The 27334-nt window shown below is 36.3% G+C and overlaps 3 protein-coding genes across 9 annotated transcripts in view; 1 reads left to right on the plus strand and 2 right to left on the minus strand.

Moving 5' to 3' along the window:
• Positions 1 to 969: 969 nt before the first annotated feature.
• On the minus strand, positions 970 to 17628 carry ZC3H11D (zinc finger CCCH-type containing 11D). The gene is made up of 12 exons (XM_088166059.1): positions 17439 to 17628; positions 15232 to 15381; positions 13103 to 13279; positions 11815 to 11892; positions 11604 to 11717; positions 10114 to 10233; positions 8771 to 8878; positions 7391 to 7498; positions 6967 to 7164; positions 5452 to 5541; positions 4824 to 4915; positions 970 to 4235 (listed from the first exon to the last, which is right to left on the minus strand). Exons 1-12 carry the CDS (start codon positions 17626 to 17628, stop codon positions 4173 to 4175), a joined length of 1488 nt encoding a protein of 495 aa, XP_088022185.1. The 3' UTR covers positions 970 to 4172.
• Positions 17629 to 17659: 31 nt separating this feature from the next.
• Positions 17660 to 24294, plus strand: RLIG1 (RNA 5'-phosphate and 3'-OH ligase 1). Of its 2 annotated transcripts, none has more exons than XM_014888823.2 (7): positions 17660 to 17787; positions 19639 to 19756; positions 20367 to 20462; positions 20845 to 20961; positions 21323 to 21517; positions 22627 to 22796; positions 23345 to 24294. In XM_014888823.2, exons 1-7 carry the CDS (start codon positions 17698 to 17700, stop codon positions 23531 to 23533), a joined length of 975 nt encoding a protein of 324 aa, XP_014744309.2. In that variant the 5' UTR covers positions 17660 to 17697; the 3' UTR covers positions 23534 to 24294. The 2 variants fall into 2 exon arrangements, with proteins under 2 accessions (XP_014744309.2, XP_088021166.1); XM_088165040.1 differs by having other exon boundaries at positions 17683 to 17751.
• Positions 24289 to 27334, minus strand: part of CEP290 (centrosomal protein 290) — a 47304-nt gene continuing 44258 nt past the window's right edge. For 3 of the 6 annotated variants that reach the window (XM_088165035.1, XM_088165033.1, XM_088165037.1), the window contains 4 exons: positions 26554 to 26627; positions 26298 to 26401; positions 25362 to 25465; positions 24289 to 25078 (listed from right to left, as the gene is read on the minus strand). In XM_088165035.1, coding sequence (XP_088021161.1) covers positions 24893 to 25078; positions 25362 to 25465; positions 26298 to 26401; positions 26554 to 26627 — 468 coding nt within the window. In that variant the 3' untranslated portion in view covers positions 24289 to 24892. The remainder of the gene's footprint in view (positions 25079 to 25361; positions 25466 to 26297; positions 26402 to 26553; positions 26628 to 27334) is intronic. The other 3 variants (XM_088165036.1, XM_088165034.1, XR_015803796.1) reach the window with 2 other exon arrangements.

Consider the following 27334-nt stretch of genomic DNA (forward strand, 5'->3'; position numbering starts at 1 on the left):
CATTAATAAACCTTGGACTCCGTGATCTTGGTGGTCTTTTAGAACCTTTATGATTCTAGGATCATGCATGAACAGCAACAAGAATACCAATCTCTGAAGACATCACTTTTGCCCAGGGAAAGCAAAGTGCCATAAAACCCCCAAAAGTTTTTGTTTTTTTTTTTTTTTTCATATGTTCTTAAACAAACTAAGGAGTTCTAGATGTCACCTTACCTTCTCAAATGGCCCTGTCAATTTAGTATCTAGTCTTGCCTAACAGCCTTTTCCTTAGGAAGTAAAAAAAAGGAAAGATGAAGAAGGATTTTAAGCATAATAAAGGTGCACTTACTCTCAAGTGCCTCAAATCTTGCATATCACAGGACCATGTTTCTATCATTATTTTCACTTGTATAATATCCCAAATATGAAAAGCATCTAAAATATTTTCGGGCTGGAAAGACAGAAGGAAACTCTCAGTCTGGGAACATCCCTTTTCAAAGACTTCTCAGTTTCTCTGAGAAGAAGATTGTGGTGTGAACTATCCAGAACAGGAGATAACAGAAAACACCTTTTGGAAAATGTGTAGAATGAGAGAGAATTAGGGTTATACCACCACTCTGTTTTATGAGAAAGAAAAAAAAAAAAAAAAAAAAAAAGCTGTTTAGCAATTTTGAATTTAGGTTGTTGTAGCTCTCCCCTGAGCTGGCCATAAGAAGATTATTGCAGCCTTTCCTCTGAACGTAAAGGCTTTGCAGAACACCTCGGAGAATCTTTACAAAGCCCTGGAGAACGGGAACCAAGCTCCCGCCGAGGAAGGATCCTGCTGGGCGTCGTTCAAACCCATTCCTGGGACTGCACCGCCCCCCGGTGGCCTCACACGTAGTTAAATAATTGACAGACTCGCTTGCTTTTTAAAAATAATTTTATATATTTGCATAACATATTGCTGTACAAGGGAGCTTTTATCAGAAAATAACTTTATTAGGGGAAAACTGTCAATATAATTCTTTTTAAACAATGTCTACAATTGCCAGGGATATTTTACTCCATTTTTATTTTACAAAAATCAATGGTTTCCTTGTTCAGGTTCTAACTTGAGATGAACTTTCCTACCTTAATGAATAAATGGAATATTTAAAATATCAGTGCTGCTGAGGTGCTGGGAGTTAATGGTATTAATTTAGCCATATAGGTTTGTCAAGGAATGCAGGATCTCAGACTAGAAGCTTTGCAAACTTTTGTCAAAATACAGGTGGTAGCACTGTTATTCTATTTACTAAGGAATATGATTCACCTAGATTATATTTCTGATGTACTTTTTGAAGTACCATCTGGAAAAACATTAGCATATTTTAACATGTCTAGGATGAAAGCAACAAATCACTTATTTCCCCTGGGCCTTCCAATTCAGCAGCAGATTATGGCCACACATACTTAATACCATGGCAAGTTCAACTCTGCTTCAGTGGCCTTCTGCCTCTGATCTTTGGCTCATTATCTCATAGCTTATTTTCAACTAGTATAAGTGTAAATTAGTGGGGGGATCTGTAAAGCAATGATTATGTGAAAGTGCAGAAATGCAATCAATCTTAAGGGCCTCCCTGCATGAAATGGTGAATATTCTCAGTTTCCTTTGACTCCTCTCTGGGGCTTTAACGACAGAGAAAAGCAGACAAGATTAAAAAGTATGACAGGGAAAGTGTCTGTTATCTGGAAAACAAACAGGTATTTTTATTATTTTAGAGAATCTTAGTGTCTTTGAAGCTGTTAAAGGGAAATGTTACTTAAGGATTTGATCACACAAAGCACTTAATCCTTTAATGTTCCTCTGATTTCTGTCAAGAGCAGCTAACACCTCACAGGAACTCTAAATATCTTGTTGAACCATATATTTAATGTGCAATGCTTAGGTATTTTTTGGTATCTGTGAATTCCTGGGTCAAGCAAGTAATGATTAAAAGAACAGTATTTGTAATTTCTCTACAGGAAGCTCCAGTGAAAAGAGTAGTGAAGTTGTGATTCCACAAAAATAGAGGATTGGTCCACTCTTATCCTCGTGGCCACATCATTATCTTCCTGCATTTCCTTGTCTTTCCCTTGAGAAAAGCCTGACACTTAGCCCAACCAGGTGCTGGGATATTCACATCTTAAGATGCTAGAAAATTATTTTCTTTTGGCTTTGGTTTGCTGCGTTGGTTTTTCAGGGTGGGGAGGTGGGTTAAATTGTATCTGGAGGTGCCTTGTTCTTTATGATCCCAGTCAGAACGGTGCTCAGATTCTATAAAGGACCTCTTAAGATCCTGATTTTTTGAGACCACACTAAAAAGAAAAGGAAGATAGTAGAGTTAACCATATGATCCTTCAGATGCTGGGAGCCCCAAGCCGAATGGGTCTCTGCCACAGCCCAGCACATCCTACAGATTCCATCCATCATAAAAGATTTTCCCAAAGAAGCCAACTCTATTCCTCATTTCTACTGTCCAACAGGAAAGATGGCCACCTGAGAACTTGCTGAACTGCTAAATAAAGCTGAGGTCGGGCAGGGAGTGTAGTCACCTATAGCAAGCAGGAGACATTGATTTTCTCCTGTGGCAAAGGATCTGTGTGGCACATGCCAGCAGGCAGCACAAGCAGAGTAGCACAGCCTGCTATAGTAATAATATTAATCACTTGCACAAATTAAATATTGAAATCCATTTTAACGGAATGCTAAAATCAGACCAGCATATCAACATTTGCCCATGACCATTTAAGGTCTTATTAAATTTAATACTCTAAATTGTGGAGACATTGGACAAATACAAAATGTAAAATTTAAATTTCTTTTATGTGAAGAAAAAGGGGAATTAAAAGTCTTTATCAACATATTAAAAAATAACTTGATACAACAGACTGCTGAATTGAGATTTTAAATTGCCTCCGGCAGACAACATGTGAAATGTGGCTGCAAGGCATCATTGAAACACCAATGTCTAATTAGAGGTGGAGGGAACGTTTCCAACATACCTACTCTTTGATTTTAAAAAGATGGTTCTTGTTTTGTACATTTTTACTTAGCTAGACCAGATCCTCTAGGTCTTTCTATTCTTCTCTCAGTTAATAAAATACATACATGCATACTGCATACATGTCTATAATCAGTACAGCATGTTCTAACTTAGATGATTAAAAACTAATTTCAAAATTACACCACATTGAGATAATCAAGTAGGGCAGAGAAACATATAACTGTCTTTCTCATAGACAATAGAACTATTTCAGCTAGAAGTACCCTGGAAGGCAACTGATCCAACCTCATGTTATAAGCATCCACAGAAGAAAGGCTCCAAGGTGGCAAAATGCTTTCAATTCTCACACTTACAGGTGCCACCGAGATAATTACTGGATCCTAGTGTTACAGAAAGAAGTTTGAAGGGCTCTCTTCAAAAACTGATTATGTTCTAAGAATGACCAAAGGTTAGGTAAATGCAAAAAACTGAAAAAACACCTGAGGAAAAGATATGAAGTCACGTATATGTAACACTTCAGTATGAGGTTTGTTTTCCCAGAAAGCAATATAAAACTATCATTCTTGTCAGTCTTCCTCTCAGTCTTTATACAACTGTTCATACTTTAGTTTGAAACACATGTAAATACATATCACAGTTAATTCTGAGAGTTTTCTTGTGAATTTCATTTGGTTCATAACACAGTTCTGCTGCTCCACTAAAATTGCAAAATCTCGAGTTCAAATTCAGATAGCGTCCCCAAACATCTGGCAAAACAGCTAAACCATCTAGGAATCTGGTTTTTGTACCAGCAAACCACATTCTAGAATGCATTACACTATTGCTGTTTATATTAAAAGTCCTCTGAAACTGCTAAGTACAACTAGTAGTATTTATTAGTATCAGGAATTATGCCTTAAAACATCTATCAAATAAAAGGGGAAGACTCTGCTTAGGGATTCTTTTCTCTATGCACTATTACTATCCGTCTATGGTGTGGAGCCGTAGTCTGCAAAAATAACTTCAACTGCCAAATTTTTATAGCAGATTAAACTTAGTGAATAAAGATCTTTATATGTCGCCATGCAGAGGATACTTTTAAGAATTTTTGACCAGTTTTGAAACACTATTGTGTACTTCCTTCCTGAATCTTCTTTTAGGAGCTTGCAGTTTCTTCATCTTTGGATATTCCAGTTGATAATTTCTTTATTTCCCTTTAGATTTTTCTTTTTCTCCTTTTTTATTCACTTCCATGTCTTCTTTACTCTGCTGTCAAAACAGATATACACAAAATTCTGTGCATGATTTCTTAGAGTGTAACTATATGCTCCTTCAGAAACATTTTAAGAAGTAAAATTTCAACATGAAAGATAAAGGTTCTAATCTCAGCTTTCAAGGCAGCTGCAACGTGTATGAAGGGTGTTAAGGGTATCTTGCAAACATTTTATAGCCTGAGTCCTTTCATGGATTCAGACCTCAGCTGGTTATTGTTCAGCCATTGCTGAAGCTTCATGAACAATCTAGCAGAGAAACAGATAGATCAAACTCACATGGTCTCTATTGTGTTTGTCTGGTGCTAGAATCCACAACCTGCCTTTTGTAGCACTTTAGAGTACACATTTTGCTTTCATATAAATATTATTGTTAAAAAAATTAGAAATCACAGAGTAGTTATTCAGGCAAAAGTACATGGCTGAAAACAAAATTATTAACTGCTCTTTCAGCTACTCAGCAATGATCAGAATCTTGCAGGTTTTGAATGAGGAAGTTTTACAAGCACTTTTACATTTTCTAGGTGGGCAGAGACATGCCTATTCTCCTAAAAAAGGCTGAATTGTAGCCATTTCTATCAGTTACCTGAGTGGTTATTTTAAATTTAGAGAACGATTTTGCTTGTGGATTTCTTTTCCTCCAAGCTGGTGAATTAGAAGATCCTGAAGTATATTTGCCTGTAAGAAAAACATACACATTGTTGCCTAATTTCAGCCAAAATTTCAGGAAAGACTCTATTAGTCTGATATGTAAATTAAATATTACATTGGCTGAAGTTTCAATGAAAGCATCAGACGAGTCAGACATTGCCTCTGAAACATAAGCTGGTATTAAAGGCAGACTCTCTCTAGAACTTTAAAGATAATTTGCACTATTGTAGCATTTCCATGAGGCTTATGTGATCTTCCAAATGAGGAGATGCTGCTATGGACATCCTTGGCTTTAACAAAGGGAACGTTCCCGGGCTGAAGACCTTCCCAAAGACATCAACAGCTTCTGCTTGTGAAAGCCCTATATACAAGGCTATTTTATGGTTTTGTGCTAGGCTGGTTGATTGTGCCTCAGAATATGCTGCCTAATCACAAACTATTTTCTAAAAAAATGGATTAAAATTATTAATATTCTTCCTTTAATTCCATCTTAATGTGATTAAAATTATTAATTTCATAATAATCCTACAATTTTCAGTTTATACACAATGTGTAAATATTACCATAGTTTTCTGTTTGTGTCCAAAATCTCCTATTAGTGTCAGGCTGATTCTTTTGTTTGGAGCCTTTCTGACCATAGGACTCAGGTACTGCTTGAAAGAAAAGCAGAAAAAATGTTAATGATTGTTGATTTCCATATTTTAAAAAATGTTCTATTATTTTTAACCTTGAAATTTAATAAAATGCATTCTTCACATAAGGAATGTTCTCTCTATAGTCCCTATAACACCTTGTTCACATTTAACAAAAGCAAACACTCAAAGAGAAAAGAAAAAAGACACAACTGTCTTTTGTCCTCAAGACAAAGCACCAATGTTGGAATTTGGTTTTCACTTTATTCACCTTAAAGTAGGCATTACCCTGTCTGAAGGAGGTCCCTGTTATTAGAAATTAAGACAGGGAGGAACCTCAAAATGGAGAATGAACCCAGCTTAAGAGAGATGACTGAAACGAGCAAGATTAAATAACTTTTTTTTATTTCTGATTATTTAAATTATTTACCACTAAATCTCTTGAAAAAGTGACAAATGAGAAAACAAATTATCCAGAGAAACCATGGACATAGAAACTGAAAATTCAAATGAAGCCCAAATGATGTACTAGATTGGGTGAGGCTATATACATTAGCAAGATTTAAAAAAAGCAAAAAGTGTAATCAATCAAAAGCAGATTGCCAGAAAGAAAGATGCAAGACTCAGAATCCCACCTGTAGGTTTCTTGTCAAATTAATGACATAGCATGTACCATCAAGAAGACAGCAGAGTAAGAGGAAGGAATGTATCATCCTTCATGAACAGCAGAAAGAATAGATTCAGTCCTCTGTTCAACATAATTAATGTGAAAAAAATAATACCAATGTTAAACACAAAGATTTACACTGCATTTAAATTGATAACAGAAGTTTGAATAACACCCAAACCCTTGTTTATTCAAGACAAAAAATAATCCAAAATAATGAAAATAAATACAAATTCACAACAATGAAAACTCCAGTGAAATCCCAGTTATGGAAATATATGCTGAAAAGCAAGGTCATTCTTTCATACCCTACTGGGAAAAATAAGGTTGAACAAGAAACATTTCTTGAGATACAACTGAAATTCTGCTGCAAAAAATACTCCTACTATAAGTAGTTAGAATAAAATAATGGCTTAAAGGTGGAGTTTTCAAGGTTTATTAAATACTTGAAAAAAATAATTCACATAAGACATGCTGTAAAAAGTGGGGATCACTATATTTGTGCACATCACCACTTCATTGCATCCATGAATTCCTGCTGTAAAGATGGCTCAATTATTGCTCATTAATATTCTGTGTGACAAATTGTAAAGCTTTATAAATCTTTACATTTCTGTCTATGGATATGGCTGAAATCCACCTGTGAAAATTATGCTTGATCAAATTTACTCATGACTATATTTAGGCATAAATAACTTACTATTCACCTGCAGGGACCCAGTTGAATGCAGCACAATATAGACAGGCATTTTAAGAATTCTGTGTACACAAGAACCCACCTGTAGATCCATTGAATTTTGGTTTTTGAATGACAGTCCGGTAGACTACATAAGCTGATCGTCGAGGTTCTGGAGAATTTAAATGAGTGTATCTTCCAGTTTCTCTCCCATATGGAGTGGAAGAAGCAGTTTCATCATCGTTACTTTGACCCCTTTGTTGATAACTTGGTTTTACTTTGGGGTCTGGAGTGTGAATACCTGAAAGTGAAAATATAACCAAAAAGGTTGTCCCATTATTTAAAATCTCACATAGTGCAGACAACTGCAGACTGAACAAGATTTTAAAAATGTTCTTTGTAGAGAGACCAATCCAAGTATGGGCTGTCCATATTTGACACTAAGAACAGAAATTTACTTGATAGTGCTCAATCATCTCACAGTTTAGTAAATAGAAATGAATAAGCTGATGATTTTTTCAAAATACCTTTGCCAGTTACTGCATTAGCTGAATTTCTTCGCTCCTCAGAAATCCTTTTATTTTCCTTTACTTCCTTACAGTGGTGATTCTTTATCAGTTCAGTGTGGTTTGTTTCTGAGGGATTAAAAAAACATGTACTCACTCTTTTAGAAAGCACAAAATTGTTCATAGCCAAAAATATTGAGGTGCTTTGAAAACATAATCTACTTCATAAATAGGTCCCTTTAGTTGGAACATGGTTTCACATGTAAATTATTCTAAAAATGTCATTCCCCAGAAAGAAAGGAAAAATGTCTGTATTTCCTCTAGCAAAAGAAATCTTGAAGGCAAACTCAAAAATTAAATGCAAAAATCAGATCATCTTTTCTCTACACTGTATAGGTGGGAACCTCTGGAATACCCATGGCTGAGCCCATGGAAACCAATCCATGCACTTTAAAGGATGCCTGTCTGAACTGTGATTGACTTCTGCCTGTAGCATCTGGATACACCCTGGACATGCACAGTGCATGAACACAACAAAATACTACAAATGATGGAGATAAATTTGCAACAGCACCATGGCATAAGTAAGACCACTTCAAACTACGAACAGAACTTCACAGGGAAAGTTGCATTGTAAAGTAAGCACACAGCTCTTCTCCTGGCCCTGCTACTCTTTGGGAAAATGGGGCTTTGTTCTCCCTTTTTTCCTGCTAATGCAAATAAGCACTTTTGGTTCCTCTCAGGCCTTTCAGGACAAAATGCAGCGGAAATGCTCAACTTCTGCTTCAGTTTATGGGGTAGTTCAAAGACAAAAATCTGTCCTTTTTCCCCCTTTTATTCTAAAACTGCAAAGAAATAACTGCATAATGATCTACTCACAGTAACATTTTCTACACTGACAAATATATTCTGGAACTCTCCTTGTGAAAAGGATTAAGCTTATCATTAAGGTACTTTGATGTAGGTATTTTAGTTTGCTGTATGTGACTAGTTTTTGATAAACACACTTTATCACAAGTGTTATGCTCTTTCCTTAACTATATTTTTACTGGTTATATTAAGTCCTGTGTTCTGTGAGATACTATGTACAATCAAATCTGTTTTACTTGTCCGAAGTGGAAAGTGCACAGCACTCCCCATGATCTAATGTGAGCATCAAAGACTTTTTAGTAACTCAGGGACTCATAACTGAATCTATCAGAGGGTGCAAACTGGCAGAAAGAAGCAGAATTAAACCATAACATACAACAACTGCTCTCATCTTGCAGGGAAAGAAATCACACTCTTAATGTAAATTTCACTTCAGATTGATTTTACACAAAATATATAATGTTCACCACACCTGCAGAGGAAAAAAAGTAATCTAATCTAAAAATCTGCAGATATATAATGATGAAGTACCTTTCACATTGGAATACTTGGGTGTAATTGGTCCTTTTTCCCGAGGTAGTGTCTCAAATCTGTTCCCATCAACAAATGTGCTCCTCTGCATCACAGAACCACCACCTCCTGTAGGAAAGGAGTCTCACAAAGTTATCTGTATTAGAAAGCACCCTGAGAAAGGTGCTTTTTAAATTGCATGTTTTTAGCTGAAGTGAGTAGGAGCCAAATAACTGATTTGAATAAGGCCCACAAAAATGAGAGAAAATAGTCTGTTAAACAGAGTTGTTGAATAATCTGTTAAAAGCTTTAAATACATATAATTATGAACAGAGATTCAATTATTGAATTGTGGTTTTGGCTCAGTGGTAACAGTTTATACAGACATTAAGAATATCTAAAAATAAAGATACTTTTATACGTGAAGGTCACAGAGAAAGATGTAGAATGTAAGACACATTTCTACTGTGCAATAGTTCTGGAGCTAGACGAAGCACACCAGTTTGCTCCAAGCTAAAGCAAGCAGCCCTAGCATGGTACTGAACTATTTTGCATTGCCAAACTAAAGGGGGAAAAAGAATACTACAATTATTACTATTTTTATAATTAATTACTATTTTTATAATTAATAAACATTTATGAAGGAAAGGATTGAATATCACTAAGTATTATGTAAATTCAAGGAGAATGGGGCATTCTTCATCTTTAATGACATGATTCAATACTGAACTCAGTTGGTCAAAACAGTGTGTCTTCTTTAAGGTCAACCAAGTTTATGCAGAGGGATCAGATCCTATGACCCAAACTTCAGGGATTGCAGCTTTGTAATTTTTCTGTAGGATAACTGAAAAATACAAAGCTTATTCATCTTAACTATAGATAGTTTCACAAAAGTAACAGTTTCTGAAAGCATTTGGACTTCAGATCGTCACAAAATCACAGTCACAGAATATTCTGAGTTGGAAGGGACTCACAAAGATCATCAAGTCCAGCTCTTAAATGAGTGACCCATACAGGGATCAAATCCACGTCCTTGGCTTTACTAGCACCAGGCTCTAACCAACTTGTCTGCATCTCTACACTTGCTTTTTCATAACTCCACAGAACTCTTTCTTTCCCAAAACCAACTGTAATCTGCATAAATGATTTTTTCCAGTGCAATCCTAAAATAAGCATAATATATAATCATAAACAATGAGTTTTATTGTTATAATTAATGGTTCACCATGAGAAAGAGTGTTTGGAACATAAAGAACATATAATAACTCAAAGTGTAAAATGGGGAAGTTTAATGCATGCATATTTAGCTATTTTATTTACCACATGACGTTCAGCAATGAGAAGCTGATGTTACACTCTATTACCTCCACTGTCAAAGGATTTATGATCTGTTCTGGGAATACTCTCTATTGATATTCTCCTTTCAGAATTCTCTTTTTCTTTTCTTGTATTATTAAATCTTGTAGGAATTGTGTTACCATCACCTGGAAAGGCAGCAGAAAGAATGTTTAGTTGTGTGTAAGCACAGGTAATGGCACTGGCACTCTCTTCCTCTCATCCTTATGAGACATTGATTAGTTTAGTGCAATTTCTCTTAACTTCTCATTTCATAACCTTACTTCTCTTTTATTAATTATTTGAATCTTGTCTAGTGCAACTGATATCTATCTTTCATGCTCTGTAAGAAAATATCATAACTGATAGACTAAAGAAGACTATGGCTCCAAAGTAAAGACCCAGCTATAAATTACCTGCTTATTCATGAGCTTCTCACTACTCATGAATTATATTTATTAATCCTATCTAATTATTATTATATATATTATGTATATTATATATATTTTATATATTATTATATTATTGTTATATTATTATATTATTAATCCTATCTAATTGAATTTCTGGCATTTTCAGGATTATCATAGTACCTGAAGCCTCAGAGAAGTCAACTGAAAAACTGTTTTGGGGAAAAAAAAAAATCTATCTTTTTCTCTTAATGTATCTAATGATGAATAAAGACACTTCTTAAAAGGTATGTTCACACATTTGCCACTGAGTCTCTCATCTATAGACTAAATATATCTATGTATTTATCTATGTATTTATCTATGTATGTTAGAAATAATTTATCAAAACTATTTTAATAACAAACATTTCAAATGTAGAAATTAGAAGGGAATAATAAATGAAAAACCATGAGAACTGGGCTAAATGTTTATACATTTGCATTCCTTTGACCTTAATTATATTGGACAGTTGAGAATTCAAAACAAAATATAACTCTTTTGTTCTTCTCTTTTACAAGACAATTGAAGGAGGTATTTAATTTAAATTTAGTTATGGAAAAGTTTGATTTAACACTACATTTTGACATCAAGACACCTAAGATTGCCAGCAGAGATCATGGAGCACCCCTGGAAAAGTGGCTCATCTCACCCTTTGGCACTGCCTGGTGATTCAATAAAAAGGAGATTCACTGGAGTTCCTGTGCCTCTCCATTTTCACCAGAGAGCCTAAACGAGAAATTTAAACTACATTCCTAAACTTAGGATGGTTAAAATTAGACTACATAAATCTTTATCATGAAATTATATGAAATACCTATGTTGTATATGACAGGAATGTTCGGGTTGGGTTAATAGCCCATTTCTACTTTTTCCATCCACAATTGATGTAGATCATCAGCACAAGGGTGACTATATATATGGCAGAAAAGAATGGTTTTGTAATTTGCTGACAAATACAAATATGTACAAATATTACTGGAGAGGAAGGGCAAACTATGTAATAGTTTCTCCCAGTCACAGAAATTTTAGAAGTGGCAAATACAGTCCAAAGAAATCAAAATACTTGCCTTTCTGCAAGTTTTGTTCAGTAGTTTCCAAGGGTAATAACTCATCTTGCCATGGTGAAGACACAGTTTTTGTCGATTGGTGTTTGTAAGGGTTCTGAATCCCATAATACTCTCCTACACATGCCCCAAGAGGGAAAAAAAAAAAAAGCCCCAAAGTTTACTGTATTGGAAGCATTGTTTTTAAGGAAGGAATGATTAATTTAATATTTACCAGATTTATAGCATATATCCCTTATTGCTCTTTCCTCTTCAATATCTATAACAGTCTTAGGCATCCAGTTAGAAACATCTGCAGGAAATATTTGTAAAAGATTACAAGATAACTATACAAAGACCTTCAATAATTCTTGATAATAAAATATGATAATGACTTTTTGTCATTGGTTATTTTTGGTCTTGACTGCAACCTGTGCATCTGGACTGAAAAATGATTACTTAATATTAGGTATTTTCAAGTGCAATGGAATTGCAGTTAAAACACATTTAAATAAGCAAATGTTTGTTAATTCAAAAGGATTAAAAAATATCTCCAACATTCAGTTTCAAAATAATCTTTTATTTATACCCACAAAGAAATCAGATTCAACATGTCACCAGAGAATGCTTGTCACTAAACCTCTGCCCTGTACTATCTTGTACAGCCTGTTGACAGAGCTGGTGAAGTGAGTGCTCCAGATCTCTCTCAGTTAAAGCTACAAAGATTAGCAAAGCCCTACTTTCTATATTGTTTAAGTGGCATACTCAGGCTGAAACCAAGTTAGGAAACATGAACAGGCTGATCTACTTGCCAACATGAGGGGCAGTGGGAAAGTGCAAAGTGGGTTGGGGCAGCAGAGTAATTTGCTGAATGCATGCATGAAAGGAGGTCATTCTCTCACTTTTCGCTCTGCAGGAATGTGTCATTTGTTCCATCCCTATAAATCTCTTATCTCTAAGTAAGATACAGTCAATGGTTTAACTGTACTAATATATATGTATATATACATGTAAATTTATCTATAAAAAACATTCAGTTCAACAAGTGGAGAGTTTTGCATCAATTCTCTTTGCTAGATTTAAGAATAATTTTCTCTGAAAAATAAGACTGTCTACAGAGTTTGGTAAATCAGCTGAAAAAATTACTTAAGGTAAAGTCACACAACTATATTCTGTAAAAAACATGAGACTTCACCTACACTGACGAGTGAATACAGCCCTTGTTCAAAAAATTGTTTCTCAGAAACAAAGTACTCCTAAACTTGTAATTTCACCCCAAAATTTTGAGGAGTTTTTGATGGCCATTTGAATTGGATCACAGGAGTTAGAAAATACTGCCTTGCTCACATCTGGTGACTATCAGTTCCAACAATTTAAAGATTAGCTGAAAACTACTTCAAAAAACTTTTCAACAACTCTTTTCTAAAAGTGTAATGGTTATTGTAAAAAATCAATTGTGAAGTACATTGCAAAAACTGACAAAACCCATTCAACTTGTTTATAAAAGAAAAAAAAATGGTTACAGTTTTCTTCCTCATCATCATCCTCTTCATCGTCCTCTTCATCATCCTCTTCATCACTGAGGTTTATAATCAGTGGAGGGTGAATTGGTACTAGAACATTCTCTTGATTTCTGAGTGAGTCCTGACGATGGGCTGGATGCAGAATGCCTCCTTGGACATCCGGTTTCAATGGGGCATCTGCAGACAAGAACATTAGATTTACATTGTTAGAAGGAAACTAGATTGACAGCAGGCATACTTCTGAAAACATTATCAGGATTAGGCATTATTTTGTGCAGAGGTTGGCAAGAGAGCACCTCCAGCTCCAGGAAATAAGAAAAAGACAGATGCCAGCTCCTCTGAATGGACACGGGCACTGCACAATACAGACTTTTGAAAAGAGGAACATTTTCATCACTGCACTATTTTAAAAAGTTGCAAACATGCTGTATCAATCCCTACAGCATCCATTTTGAAGAATTTAACAATGCTAAGCACAGGATTGCTCATTTTAAATTTGAAGAATTTTTTTATATCCAACTAAATCTCAAATCTCATTACTAGGTACAAAATGTAGATTTTTTTGAGATAATATGAAGTTCGTGAAAATAATTTACACTTAATCAGAAAAAAAAATCAGAAAATATATTATTTTCCTAAGGAATTTATCTCCACACATTATATTTTCAGCAAAATGGCTTTAGTACTGGGCTAACACATTCCAAGAGACAGGAAATAAAATGGACTAAAAAGAAAAATTATGAAAAATTATGAGTCTATGGGTATTTTTCAAGCTGACTGATTTGCAACCATAGTGTTCTATGCATTATATTAAAAATATTGAAGTTTGATATATTTTCCGGTCTAAAAGTGTGGACGTTTTTCTATTATTCCAGTTGTTTTTGTTCTTGTGCATCTCTTGCTTTCCTATGAACAGCATGTATAACATGTTAAACCTTTTCTCATAACATGATTGCAATTCAGATTTGTTGTATCTCATGTAAGAGATGTGTAAGATAAAACACTAACTTGATGGAGCCTTTTTCACTGTTCAGAACAGGCTATTTTTAGCTCCAGGTAGAATAAGACAAGTCAAACTTAAATTAGTTTAGCAACATTTCTAAGAATAAGAAAAAATAAAAATCAGGTTTAGTATTTGCAATGTTATTGTGGTGCACCCAGGCTTTGAACTTGTACATATCTCAGTAAGAAGTAAAAGGGCTTGATCTGTTTTCTAGCTGTGATTATTGGACATGGCTCTTACACTTGCCCACAGTGTCTTTTGGGTACAGTCTCTGGTTTGCACCACAGCCAAAACATGCCTGTGCTGTCTAAGTGCTCCACGTGCCCAGATATGACAGGCTACATTTTTCTGGGACAATTTCAAGAACACCAAGTTTCATGGTGACTTGCTCTCCTCACTCCTATTTCTAACACCTGTCTTTGTTCTTTACCCTGGATCTTATCCTGTTTCTGGGTTCCAGCTGTCTACCAGGATTTCTGGTAGTCAAGGGCTCCTCTTAGAAATAGATGAGGGAAAAAGCCCAACTTGTAATGGTGTACTTTTCCACAAATAAGAATGCTGCCTTACACACTATTACTCTACTTCAGTGGCATATTACCAATGTTCAAGCCTGAAATTTTTATTCAAAACAACAAACTGGAAATATATCTGCACAAACAGCTCCATAATCTGATGTTAGCACTACAAGGGGAATCTCAGCCATACATGTTGTGCTCTATCAACAGATATCGGTGTCCCTACCAACCTCCTCCTCCCACCAAACACGCTACTTTTGATTTCTCTTAAATTATTACTGCATACTAGCCATTTGAACTACTGGAGAGATTTAATCTATCAGAAATTCAAGTTAAGCAACATTTTCATTCCATGGATCTCAGCAGCCTAAATGTGACTTCATCTTTTATATCACTAATAGGTATGAAGATCCATAATACAGCTAAAATTATTCATGTGGAAATCTTATACCTTTCTTTCCTTTACACTTCCTGGGATAGCAGATCATACCTGACTGGTTCACTATGGTGCATTTCTTGACCTTACTATATATTACATAAACACGAGAAGGACATTTTTGCCTATTTCGTTACTCTAATGAACAAACTGTTGAGAAAATATTTTTACTCACTGTTACTAGGTGGCAAATAAAGTCCATTTATATTACGGGGTTTTCTGTGAAAGAAGTCACAGCTTATCCTCCTACAGCCTACGGGCTCTGTCTCCCAGAAACAGGAGAACTTGCTGTAGTTTTGCTGCCGGAGAAAAGAGTTTTCAGGTGTTATAAATATAACAGTCAAAATTGAATAAATGGATTAGTACATGCTGTGCAAACAAAGGATTAAATATGTGACAGTTCACACTGCTATAAACCAAAAGTGCTATATGACCAAGATTTTGTGGGATCACGCTCTTATAGTTTTTCAAATTATCTTTTATTGCTTTTGTCATAAGCTCTAGATAGCTCTAAAGTGATTGAGTTAGGTCAATAGCGTTTGGTGATGTAAAATAGTTTCTAGAATAGAAGAGGGGTAAAACAGTCTACTTAGTTTACTGCAGACTTTTCATGAGCTGCTGGGGAGAAAAAAAAATCTCTTAAGTAATTTAACTGATATGTGGCTGAATTTACTTTTCTGTACAATGGAAAAATCTGATTAATCTCTAACGAAATGTGTTACACAAGTGCAAATCTTGCACTAATACTGCCTTACTATTAAAGGACATAAAGCTGTGGGAAAAGATGGGGCAAGAAACAAAACCCAGAAAGATTCTCAATAAAAACTGAAAAAAATTTGAGACTTGATATTGGCACTGCTGCTATTACACTGCTTGCACCATCTTTCAGCTGTTTTGAAAGATGACAAACAAAAACCTAATGGGAATGATAGACTGTCTACATGGATTTGTTAATTATTGTTTTTTATTTATACATATACTGCTGCTGTCCCTCTATTGATCAATGTGGCACCAGCTAAAAAGTCTGCACAATATTGCGGAGATAGTATTTTCACAACATGAATCACTTATATTAGTCACACATAAAATTATTGTTCTGTATCTCTGTCTTATCAGAGTTCACAGATTTTAGCATCATCTCTAATGATGCAATTCACTTATCCTTTTAACCTGAGGTATTTTTCTCAAACGTATGATAATCTTGTAATTCCAAGGAGGCAAGTGCTCAAAAGCTTTACATTGAATACAGAAACTCAGGTTTATATCCCAGATGTGAATGGCATCCCACCTGAGAACTGTAAATTCCAGGTCAGGGGTTATTTCGGAATGAGTTTCTGAGTAATTTTTTTAATGAGAACAAGGCCATACTTGAAAACATTGGCATATTTGGAAGTAGGTTTCTCCCAGTCCAGACATTAACAGCTATGTCTAAGAGCAGCATCTCCAAAAACTTTTGTAGTCAGTACAACTGGGCCACCCCCTGAGACACAAAGCCCATCTCCCAGGCATTAGCACCTAACTCCCTGACCCTTAAAATGAATGGAATAACCAAGACCCCTAAACCCATCCCTGGACTTTTACCAGGTGGAATATAAGTACTTTGAATTAAAGCAATCAGCAGTCAGGCAAATCATCTCATCCTGAAACTAGTTTTCTTCCAAATACCACACCTCCAGGTGAAATGAAACTCAAAGGATAGTGTAGCTAAAACAAGAAATAGCTGCATGAAGCATGTGGTACCTTCTCCATGTGGTTGAACTGTTGAACTGAACTGAGAGCAGTTGTTAGCCAGGATGGAATGTTACATTTTAACAGTTGCCAACTGCTCCTCCAGCTTGGGACATCAGCATGGTGCTGCTACATGACTTCTCCCAGCTGAACATCTTCCTTTCTCTCTATTGCATCCAAGTAAAATATAGAATAGGTTCTATAGAATGGATTGTTTCAAAGAGTGGCCATTCTGGTCCTTTTTAAATGTAAAATGGAACAAACCAATTTAGTGAAGCTTAAATAATACCCAACTTCTCTGTGGTCTTGAAAAAAAAAATATTTGGTACCACAAAGATACCGCAGCCTGCTGGGCATCAACAGTGAGAGGAAGGAGTGAGATTATGTGTGAGAGAAAGAAGCCTCGGACACCAAGGTCAGGGTAGAAGAGGGAGAGAGTGCTCCAGACGCCGGGGCAGAGATTCCCCTGCAGCCCGTGGTGAAAGCCATGGCGAGGCAGCTGTGCTCCTGCAGCCCATGGGGACCCATGGTGCAGCAGAGATGGCCCTGCAGCCAATGCAGGGCCACACGCCAGGGCAGGTGGGTGCACCCAAAAGAGGCTGTGATCCCATGAGAAGGCCGCGCTGGAGCAGGTTCCTGGCAGGATCTATAGACCCAGGAGTCTATAGGAGTCTACTCTCGCAGGAGCCGGCGCCAGGGAAAGCACAGCTGCCCCAGTCGCCTCGGGCGAGGCCGGGCCGGGCCGGGCGGGCAGAGTCAGCGCGCTGCTGGGCCTGATGTTGGGAGGCGGCCCCGCCCCGCGCAGCAGCAGCAGCAGCGCGGCAGAGGCCGCGGCGGACTCCATTTCCCATGGTGCAGCGCGGGCTGGCCGGCGCAGGCGCAGCGGCGGCGGCGGGCACGGGTGGCCGGGGCCATGAGGCGGCGGGGCGCCGTGCAGCGCAAAGTGCCGTGTCTGTTCGTCACCGAGGTGAAGGACGAGCCCTCGGCCAAGCGGGAGCGACAGGTGGCTGGGGCAGCACCGGGACGGGAGGACGGGAGGCAGGGAGGTAGGGAGGCAGGCAGGTAGGCAGGTGGGGCTAGGCCCGTATCGAGTCCGGGAGAAATCGCTGGGCCGCGGCTTGCAACAGCGCGGAACCGTGTCAGAGTCCCCGGCCACAGCCGGGTGGCGAGAAGGTCGGCTGTAGATTTAAGGGGACCTCACGGGAGAGGTTTGCATGGGGTTTTCCCGCTGAAATGTAGGGAAGAAGGGCTGTCGTGTCACCTCAGCCCCACGCTTTTCCAGGCAAGTGCATACAGGTGTTCGCCCTGATGCTGTGTTTGCTTTTTCTAAGTGAAGGCCACTCCAGTACGACAGCACGAGGAGCCTGTGTGAAACCATCCTGCCATTCCCACCTGTGGGCCTCGTAGGACGAAAAATAAGCTGTATCTGTTTGGGATTTTTTTTTTACTTGGTTGTTTTTTGGTTTTTTTGTTTGTTTTTTTTCCTTTGTTGTTGTTTTCTTTTTGGAATATCAGGCTTATGAGAGAAGAAAAATGAGGCTGTGAGATGTGGACAGGTTGGGGCAGCATTGGCCTGTCTAGCTGCAGACCTCCAGCTTGTGTTCCCTGATTTTAGTAGCAGCTGTATAGTGAACTTGAATACAGCTCTGGGTGACCTGCTCCCATTGGTGATTGGCTTCTGGATGAAAGAGCTGAAATGGTTGCCAAAACGACAGTAACATAATTGTTCTACTCAGAGTTAAACCATCTCAATAATGGTTATGTACACTGCTCTACACTGCTGATTCTTCACACAGAAAAACATAACAGGGTATTAGATCTGGAACTGACACATGCTCTTTTTGTTTAATTGGTTTTTATCTTTTTTGTTGTTGCTTTTATTTGGTTTTTGTTTTGTTTTTTTTTGAAGTTAGGCATGGATAAAACGTGGTTATGACTGGTAGGGAAGAAAGGGAGTCGTAGTGGTGATAAAACCAATGAGAATGTTTTCTCAGTACCTGAGAAAAATTTCACCAGAAATTTTTAATGTCATCTTCATATATGCTGTTTGTTACCGGTGCACATAACTATGAAATGAAACAGTCTTGTCATGTAACACAGGTTCTCATTTCATGAATTCCACATTCTGTTTCAAGACTTCTGCAGGACAAGGACTTGCTTTGTGTTTTGCTAGCAGAAAGAATCTAGATTAAAAGACAAAGTTGACTGGGGAGAGAAGAGGGAGGTATCATGATTATAGAGAAAAAGATTTGAATCCAAACACCATTGATTGTATGTTTGCAGTGAAACTGTTAGAGAAGCTGTACAGAAGTCCTAGAATTTGTACTGTTGGCTGTTTAAGATCCACAGATCACGTATTTCTTTGCTCTTTTGAAACACAAAAGGGTTTATACATCGCTGATACTAAGTGTTTAATACCAGGATTGCCACTTCGCAAAAGCACACCTGCTCTGTGTATTGTACTAACACAGCGCTATTGAATTTCATCTCCAGACTGAAAGCTGGGGAAAGCTAGTCGTGAGGAATTTCTGCTGCCACCCTAATGCAGGAAGGCAGATCTCATAATGCGGCAGTGTTGGATTGGAACCCTTCTAGTTTATATGCCCTGTTTAAAGTGGAAAGCAAAATCGTCTCTAAATAATCAAGAATGGGAAAGAGAGAGAGACTACAAACAGATTGCCCTGGTTCTTCGGTCTTAGAGTACTTTGCAAACTATCAAGTTTTGAAGAAACTTTTAGAAATCGGCTCTATAATACATAATACTTAAGGAGCTGGATTTATAGAGGCCAACTTTAAGGAGCAAGAATCTGTATGAGAGCAAGGCAGTTAACATAGCCACTTGTCTTCTTTTCAGCCATTTAAAGTTTTGGCAACTGACACTATAACTGGAAAGGCACTAGAGGCAGATGTACACAATGCAGTTCCTACTGAAAAGGTGGATGGAACCTGCTGTTATGTAACAACATATAAAGGTAACAAGGATGATCCATTTGTAGATTTCTCATGCTGACTAGAACTCGTTTTACTTAGTTTTCAGTATTTTTGTACGATTTATATACACCTGTTTTGAATTCAAGTCATTAAGCATCTTCACCACAAAGTAATAGTTACCATAGATTTAGAAGGTGTTTCTAAAGTTGTTCTAGCATTTATTCCCTAAAATACATGAAGTGTGATTTAAGTGAATATGAACATCCAGGAACTATTCCAGTTTTCAACTTGCTATTAATAAGTCTTCCTTGCAAACTGGGTCATGTATAATAGAGTGTCCAATTTCCTTGGGGGAGATTTATGGAAGTACAGAGGTTGGGAGGAAATGAGAAGACTGTGATTCATTGACTTACTGGGGCTCAAGCCTTCACCTGCAGTTGTAAGGAAACTGTATTATGCTTGGCAAGACTGTACATAGATTTGGAAATTCACATAGTGTACTTTGAATTTAAATAGTGGGTGGCTTTGCTTATAAAATTTCTCTAGTGGCAAATGGGAATTCCTATCTTGCCTGTTACATAGTTGATTTCAGTACTCTGCAGGGTATGGTCACCTCAGCAAAGTGTTGGTTTTATCTTTGGAAACTCCTAGGACAACCCTACCTATGGGCCAGATTGGATCGAAAACCCACCAAACAAGGCGAAAAAAGGTTTAAACGATTCTTGTATTCATTGGAAGATTGCAAAGGTTAGTGAAGATTTTTTTCCTTCTTTTTGACAATGAAAGTTACCAAGTTAGAAAAACAACTAGGAAAATAATCAGTTGTCCTGCTGCATTTTTTTTTAACATCACTCTTTACATTGAAGAACTTTAGACTGGAATAGGTAGCTAATTTTTTAATCTTAATTTTTGAACCTTTAAACTTCTTAAAGGCCAAATGTATATTTAAACTATCCTAATTGTAGACCACTTAAGTGTGACAGATATTGGTGTTTGTACAGAGTACTGGGACTACTGTCTGTAAAACAAGGTTTAGATCAATGGTATTTTGATAACTGCATTGAAAGACAACTGAAGCAAAGTTGGTTAACAGTTTGCCAAAAACAAAATGTTGCATTTATATGCCTAGAATTTGTTTGGAATGTTGAAGAGGATTTCAAGCCTGTTCCAGATACCTGGATTCCAGCAAAAGACATAGAGTTCTCTAATGGCAATCCTTTGCCTGATGAAAATGGACATATGCCAGGTACCTATGATGCAGCACAGGTAAAACTGGTGAATAGTGTGTGTGAATTTCTGAAGTGAATTAGAATTAGTTCCAGAGTTAATAATAGTAATTAACATATTCAGAAAAAATAAAATTGGGATGTTATTCATTCACTATCCAGAAGGGCTTTGTTCTTCTTACACATGGAAATAATTGCAGTTTGCTATACAAACCTTCAGCTGAAAGTATAATTGTCATATTTGCATTCTTCTGATTTAGAGCAGTTTTTGTTTTTTCTCTGTAGTTAACTATAGGGGGTTTAAAATGCACGTAACAGGTTCTAATATGCATTTAATAACTTCAGGTATTTACTTTGGTAAAATGTAGTGTTTTCTCATAGGTTGGGTGCCCGTGGAGAAGAATAGTAAGCAGTATTGCTGGCACTCATCTGTTGTAAATTATGAGGCTGGAATAGCACTGGTATTGAAACACCACGCTGACCCAGGGCTTCTGGAAATCAGTCCTGTGCCATTATCAGAAATGTTAGAACAAACACTGGAGCTTATTGGGACTAATATCAATGCAAATCCATATGGTAAGTTTATATGGTCTGTTCTTAAATATGTTTTTCTTTAGTGGTATTTTTGATTGAAATCAGTGCATTTTCTTTGTGTAAGATTTTAAAAAGTTTTCCAGTAGCAATTTTCTTGGAAAGGAGAAAAAGGGCTGGCTGAAGGAACTCTCACTCAGAAATACTCACCTTAGAAAGCTGGGACTAGTTATGTCTATTAAACCCCAGTTAGTATAAAAATGTATTGTTTTGGTCTTTCAAAAATATTTTGACAGTAAAAGCTGTTGGAAATTTTACTATTAAAATATTAGTAAAGATTCTTACAATTATTTTCCTAGTATTAAAATGCTAAATAGTAAAATTTTTTAAGTTTATTTCTTGGAGCCTTCACTTTTTTTACATGCTCTTTTGATGAATTGAAGTAGAAAAGTATTTAACCATTTTTGGAGCCACTAAAGCTAGTCACAAGTTGCAATTTTTAAATTACGAAATAGGAATTTTTAAAGGAAATTTAATTTAGGGTAAATTTTGGATATGCCTTCTTCCTTTAAAGGCCTTATAATGACAAACGAATTAGGTATAAGCACAAGTGAGATCTAACTTCTGTGTTTTGCTATTAGGATAACTTGCAAGGATGGATAGGGAAAATAGTCCTACCTGGTCCTAAGCATTTCCTCCGTACGTACAAGAATTGCAACAAGATGTTCTAATAGGTGTGTTGTTAAACGAAGATTTATGTTAACATGAAAAGGCAATGCAGTTGTTAACAGCCCAGTTTTAAGTATTCACGAGAAGATATGCCAGATTTTCCAGAACTAAGGTGTTTGTGAAGGGTTTAGCTGGTAGCTTTATGGTGACTGAGGAGGTGACCACAAAGAAAAAAAAGACAACTGTATAAATCTCTGTGCCATGTTTTATTTTATACAAAGGAGGAGGAGGATTTTGTAAATATAAATTAAAATGTGAGGAGAGACAGCTGCATTTGGTACTTAAAAATGTAATTAACTGTTCTGTTGAAGACAGGACAATGTTGTATCTAATAGAAGTTTACAGAGTGCTTTTAAGATCTCTGCAATAACAAAAGTGAGGAAACACAGTAACTAGGAGGAAGGTATTTGTTTCTTTAAACATAGGATTAGGAAGCAAGAAGCACCCCATACATCTTCTGGTCCCACATGGAGCATTTGAAATAAAAAATCCACCTGCTTTGAAGCAAAATGACATACTGTCATGGTTTGAAAGCTGCATGGAGGGTAAAGTTGAAGGAATTGTGTGGCACTGCCATGATGGCTGTTTAATCAAGGTAAGTATGTGGATGGACATGTGGAAAGCACTGCAATAATAACACTGAATGAGAAGTACTTTTTTTATTTTTTGTCTTTTTTTCCTATTCTAAATGTTCTCCAACAAGTGATAGTAGAATTAGTAAAGCCACTGAATTAATATGACAGCATAACATAATGAACTTTTTAATTGCCAACATGCTAATAAAGTAACTGAGAACATATTTTCCTGCCTCTCTGTATAGAAATCATTAGTTTTAAAGCTTAATTCTTGTATTTAAAAATTAAGTTATTGTAATGTTGACTAATAGAACGAGTATTATTAATAAGAATGTGATTTTTGATTAATTACCAGGTTTGTATTAGTTCTGAAACTGTGGAGGACACCTTGGTTCTGGCCTGCCTTTGCACTTTGTTGTTCATGTTACAGAAATAACTTATTAATGGTTTTAAGTGCCCTGATGCACAGGATCCCAGAATCCACAAACATCCACACACTTCCCAAGGTGGGAGTTGTTGCTCTACTTTATCAAAATGTCTGAACTGATCGTCTTTCCTTTTCTTTTAGCTCCATCGCCATCATCTTGGTTTACCTTGGCCACTTGCAGAGACGTATCTGAATTGTCAGCCTGTCGTAATTTCTTTTAATAGAACTAAATATGACTATGACTTTGAACCAAAGAGTTTGTTTCACCGTTTTTCAATGTTGGATGGACAAAGATTTGACAGACTCAAAGATATCAAGTTTGATGCTTGAAATTATTTTTTTATTTTAATTTAATTGTTGTATGTCCTGCATTCCTCTTACTTGTGTCTACAGCAGAATTCTTCATGAATACTCTTAGCTACCTTAGGCAACAGCCTAGGTACTACTATATCATTTTAAGTTTGACTGATTTTAAATAACAGAGATCTAACAGCCAGAGCAGGGATCTAGCTTCTAGCATGTTTATTTTATGAAAAATCCTTAACTTTTGTACCCATTCATGGAATGGGAAACTGTTAGCATTAAGTGTAAGAATGTTTTCTTCCACTGGCTGGTCCTAAAAGCTTTATTAAGGAATGCAATCAACTGGAAAAGTTGCATAGGTTGTGCTTCTACAAATGTAATTATTATGACACTATTGTATGTAGGTTTGAGACTTAGCATCAAGTTTCTTAACAGTAAAAGGACATACTTCAGGTGGGACCAGAATTAGTCCTAAAATCTGACTTTTTTTTAATAGTTGTAACAGTTTCTTATGGGAGAAAAGTTCCTGGTATCATTTAACTGTACATCTGCAGCATTATGCTATTATTTAAAAACCCAGTTAAACTATATCCTACAGGCACTTGCACTATTTTGGGACAAAAAGAGTAAATAATAGAAAATATGCTAGTTTTATTTTGGAGAGCCTAGTAAGTGGAGAGACATGACTTAGTTTAGTAATTCCCATTTACAACTGTCTCAATTAGGAAACTTTATCAAGGGCATATTAAGTAAGGTATATAAATAATAAAGGTGAGACTGAATGATCATTTGAGTTGGCTTTATTTCCTCTCTGCTATAAAAGTATACATACAGCAATATAAAATAAACAAAACGAAAAATCAATTATGTACAAAAATACTAGTGGTTTGGGTGAAGTACTATAGCTTCATTTTCAGTTCTTTGTCCTTGGATTTTTCATCACTGAGGTAAAAATAACCAGGGATGTAAGAACAGGCATCCAGCACACTGATCCCAAGTTCAGAGTTAAACATTATTGTTGCACAAGACAACAAATAGCAAATTACACATTCTTACTTATCTGGGACTTAGCATACTTAGTATGCTGACAGTTTAAAGGTTTATGAACTTTTAAGAGAAGCCCAAGGTTTCAATTTACCTGACACCTTATTAGCCAAATTAACTGTTCTGAATTAAAATATATGATTGCACAGAAGCTGGAAGAAAGTAAAACTCGCTTCTCTTGTGCCTGTTGTATATAAATACTGACTATTAACTGTTGAATAATCCAATTCTGCACTCTTAAGTGTGTGCAAACTAACATAACTTTAAGAGGTTTGTGTAATTCCAAGACAAACACAGACAATTTTATTTATTGCATCAATGATGAGGATACTGAACACTACCCTAATCAACAGAAATGTTACCTGGACTATCCTGAATGCTAAACTCGTCATAAAGCTGCTTCAATCTCTCTTCTAAGATAATATTTTTTTTTACTTCTTCCTTGTAGTTATATTTTAGATCTTCAAGTTCTTCAAAAAAGGAAGGATTATAGGTTTCTAGTTCTCTTCTCATCTCTTTTGTCTCTTCCTATTGAAAAGAATGAAGAAGTACCCCCTTTATCCAGAATTTTGTTAATACCACACAACACTTTTTTTTGCCTTTTTTTTGAGGGATTATACGATAAAAGAATAAGGATCTTCTCAAGAAGCAAAAAACTACCCCTAAACAGCACCTTCACTAAAAAGAGGCTTTGTAAACAATATTTAAAAATTGACTTTGTCATTAAATATTCCTTTAGCTATTAAATTACTCTTTCTAGCTAAACATAATTTTGCTTATTATCTAACCAAGGATGATCCTTGCAGCTCACCTTTAATTGCTCTTTTTCGAGCTGTGAAACTTGTAGCTGTGACTTGAGATCATCTATTTCTGTCATTAGTTTGTCAGTTTTATCCTCTACAGTTTCATTATGTCCTGCAAAAATAATGATTTTTTATGAAATTTTAAATAGTGAAAACCTATGACACAGATCATCTTGTTTCAATAATTCTGCATCTCCTGAAAGCTGAAACAGTTAAATAAAACCAATTGGGATCACCAAACATTGAAGTCACCTGGGCTTTTCCTTAGTTCTTGTACCAGTTAGGCAGTGGTGTTTAGTTCCTGTGATTGAACTCAGTAGCCCAGTGGCCACTCTGTTAGCACACCTTTGAGAAATAAAACATATACACTTTGTCTGAATTAAATGCAAGAAGTTCAGAAAAACCATGAGGATCTTGTTGCATGTATTCATAATTTCAATAGGGTTAGTTTTGGGTTTTTTCCTCCAGTCCTATAGCAGGGCACTGCCCCATAGTGCTCTGCTTTCCTCGTGGGACTGATGCCTTGTAGGTCTTAAATCTTTCACAGAGCTGGTAACTGGAAATTAACACTCATTCTCTAGCATCTTGGAACCCATAGCAAAAGGTATAGGAAAGAGGGTTTCAGTGAATGACTGACAATGAATAAAGCAAGTGGGGGCAGGAACTATACACTTCATTGTGAGGGGAAAATCATACAAAATTTACAGCCTCTTGCTCAAAATAATTGGTTATGGAGATTTTTACTGAAAATTTCCTTCAAAAACCTTGTATATGTACTCAAAAATCCAATACCTTAATCTGCTTGAGTTTACACAACTTTGGCATTGATCTACTTCAAATAATTCTGTAGATTTATTATCACTTTGCACACATATATTAAGTAAAAGTAGTTTTAGATCCTAAATACAAGAAGACCTTTATTTTTAGGTATTGAGAATTATTACCAGCTGCAGGACCTTCATTTTTAGAGGTGTGTCTTTTGTGCTTATAATTCTCCATCTGGTGCACTAGTTCTGCTTTTTCTTTCTCTAATCGATTATTAGTTAATCTGGAATATAAACAAATTTTAGATTTTTTATTTTTTTTTTACTTATTAAAGTATTGTAAAACAAAATATTTAACTAAAAATTGCAGTGGCCATTTCTAATCTTATTTCATGTATATGGGCTGAGGTATTTAGTTAGTTGGGAAGTACGTTACCTTAAAAGCTGAAGCTCCTTGATTATGTTTTGCTCTGTCTCTGCACCTTCAGGAAGATGTTTAAGATGCTCAATCTTAAAAGAAAAATTAAAAAAGTTTTATTCTTGAAAACAGTATCTATGGCAATGCAGTTCAGACAGAGTTCTCTTGGATACAAGATTAAAAAAAGAACGAAAATAATACTAAGGTTGTAACCAAACATCAAGCTATCAGAAAAAAAAATGTTCATGTACAGTTTCCACACACAACGCTTAGTCTTTACAGCCTTTCCAAAGTTAGTAAAGATCACTGCTACGTGTTTTCATGAATGGCGAGGAAAAAAGTATTTAGAGGTTAGATTTACAAAAAAAGTTGGATGCATAGCTACACCAACATACTATATACATATGCTTAAGGAATTGATATGCATCAATCATTTAAGTGCTTTAAAAATAATGCTGATGTGCTTATTTGCATACCTGGGTGTCCCAGTTAATTTTAAAAGATTGTATGAAAACCCTGTGTTTTTGCAATGACCTCAATGAAGGTACACTGACTAGGGGTGACCTGCAGTTCAGTTAGAAGTCGTCCCTGACTAGAGAGGGAGGGAGCCCCTGGAAGAGATGCCTGGTGAAGATGAAGGAGCACAATAGTGGTTTAAATATGTGATTATATACAGTTCAGGAATGCAGTGACAGTTCATGAACTTGCATGAGGCTACTGGCAGTGATAGGTTTTTGTTCTGTTACTACCTAACATTGTAAGAATTTGGGTTATGTTTTTTATACAACCAGGCTTTTTT

The sequence above is a fragment of the Sturnus vulgaris genome, chromosome 5, assembly GCF_052056855.1.
Source record: "Sturnus vulgaris isolate bStuVul1 chromosome 5, bStuVul1.hap1, whole genome shotgun sequence".
NCBI lineage: Eukaryota > Metazoa > Chordata > Aves > Passeriformes > Sturnidae > Sturnus > Sturnus vulgaris.

Bases quoted from the DNA above. Each gene is read 5' to 3' on its own strand.
- ZC3H11D (XM_088166059.1), bottom strand. From the start codon at position 17,628: ATGGAGTCCGCCGCGGCCTCTGCCGCGCTGCTGCTGCTGCTGCGCGGG. The intron at 7,499-8,770 runs GTACTTCATCAT...TTAATCCCTCAG, and splicing joins CAAGTATTCCAATGTGAAAG to AAACAAACCACACTGAACTG. The intron at 4,236-4,823 runs GTAACTGATAGA...CTGTTTTGACAG, and splicing joins AATTTAAAATAACCACTCAG to CAGAGTAAAGAAGACATGGA.
- RLIG1 (XM_014888823.2), top strand. From the start codon at position 17,698: ATGAGGCGGCGGGGCGCCGTGCAGCGCAAAGTGCCGTGTCTGTTCGTC. The intron at 20,962-21,322 runs GTACCTATGATG...GTTTTCTCATAG, and splicing joins TGAAAATGGACATATGCCAG to GTTGGGTGCCCGTGGAGAAG. The intron at 22,797-23,344 runs GTAAGTATGTGG...CTTTTCTTTTAG, and splicing joins ATGATGGCTGTTTAATCAAG to CTCCATCGCCATCATCTTGG.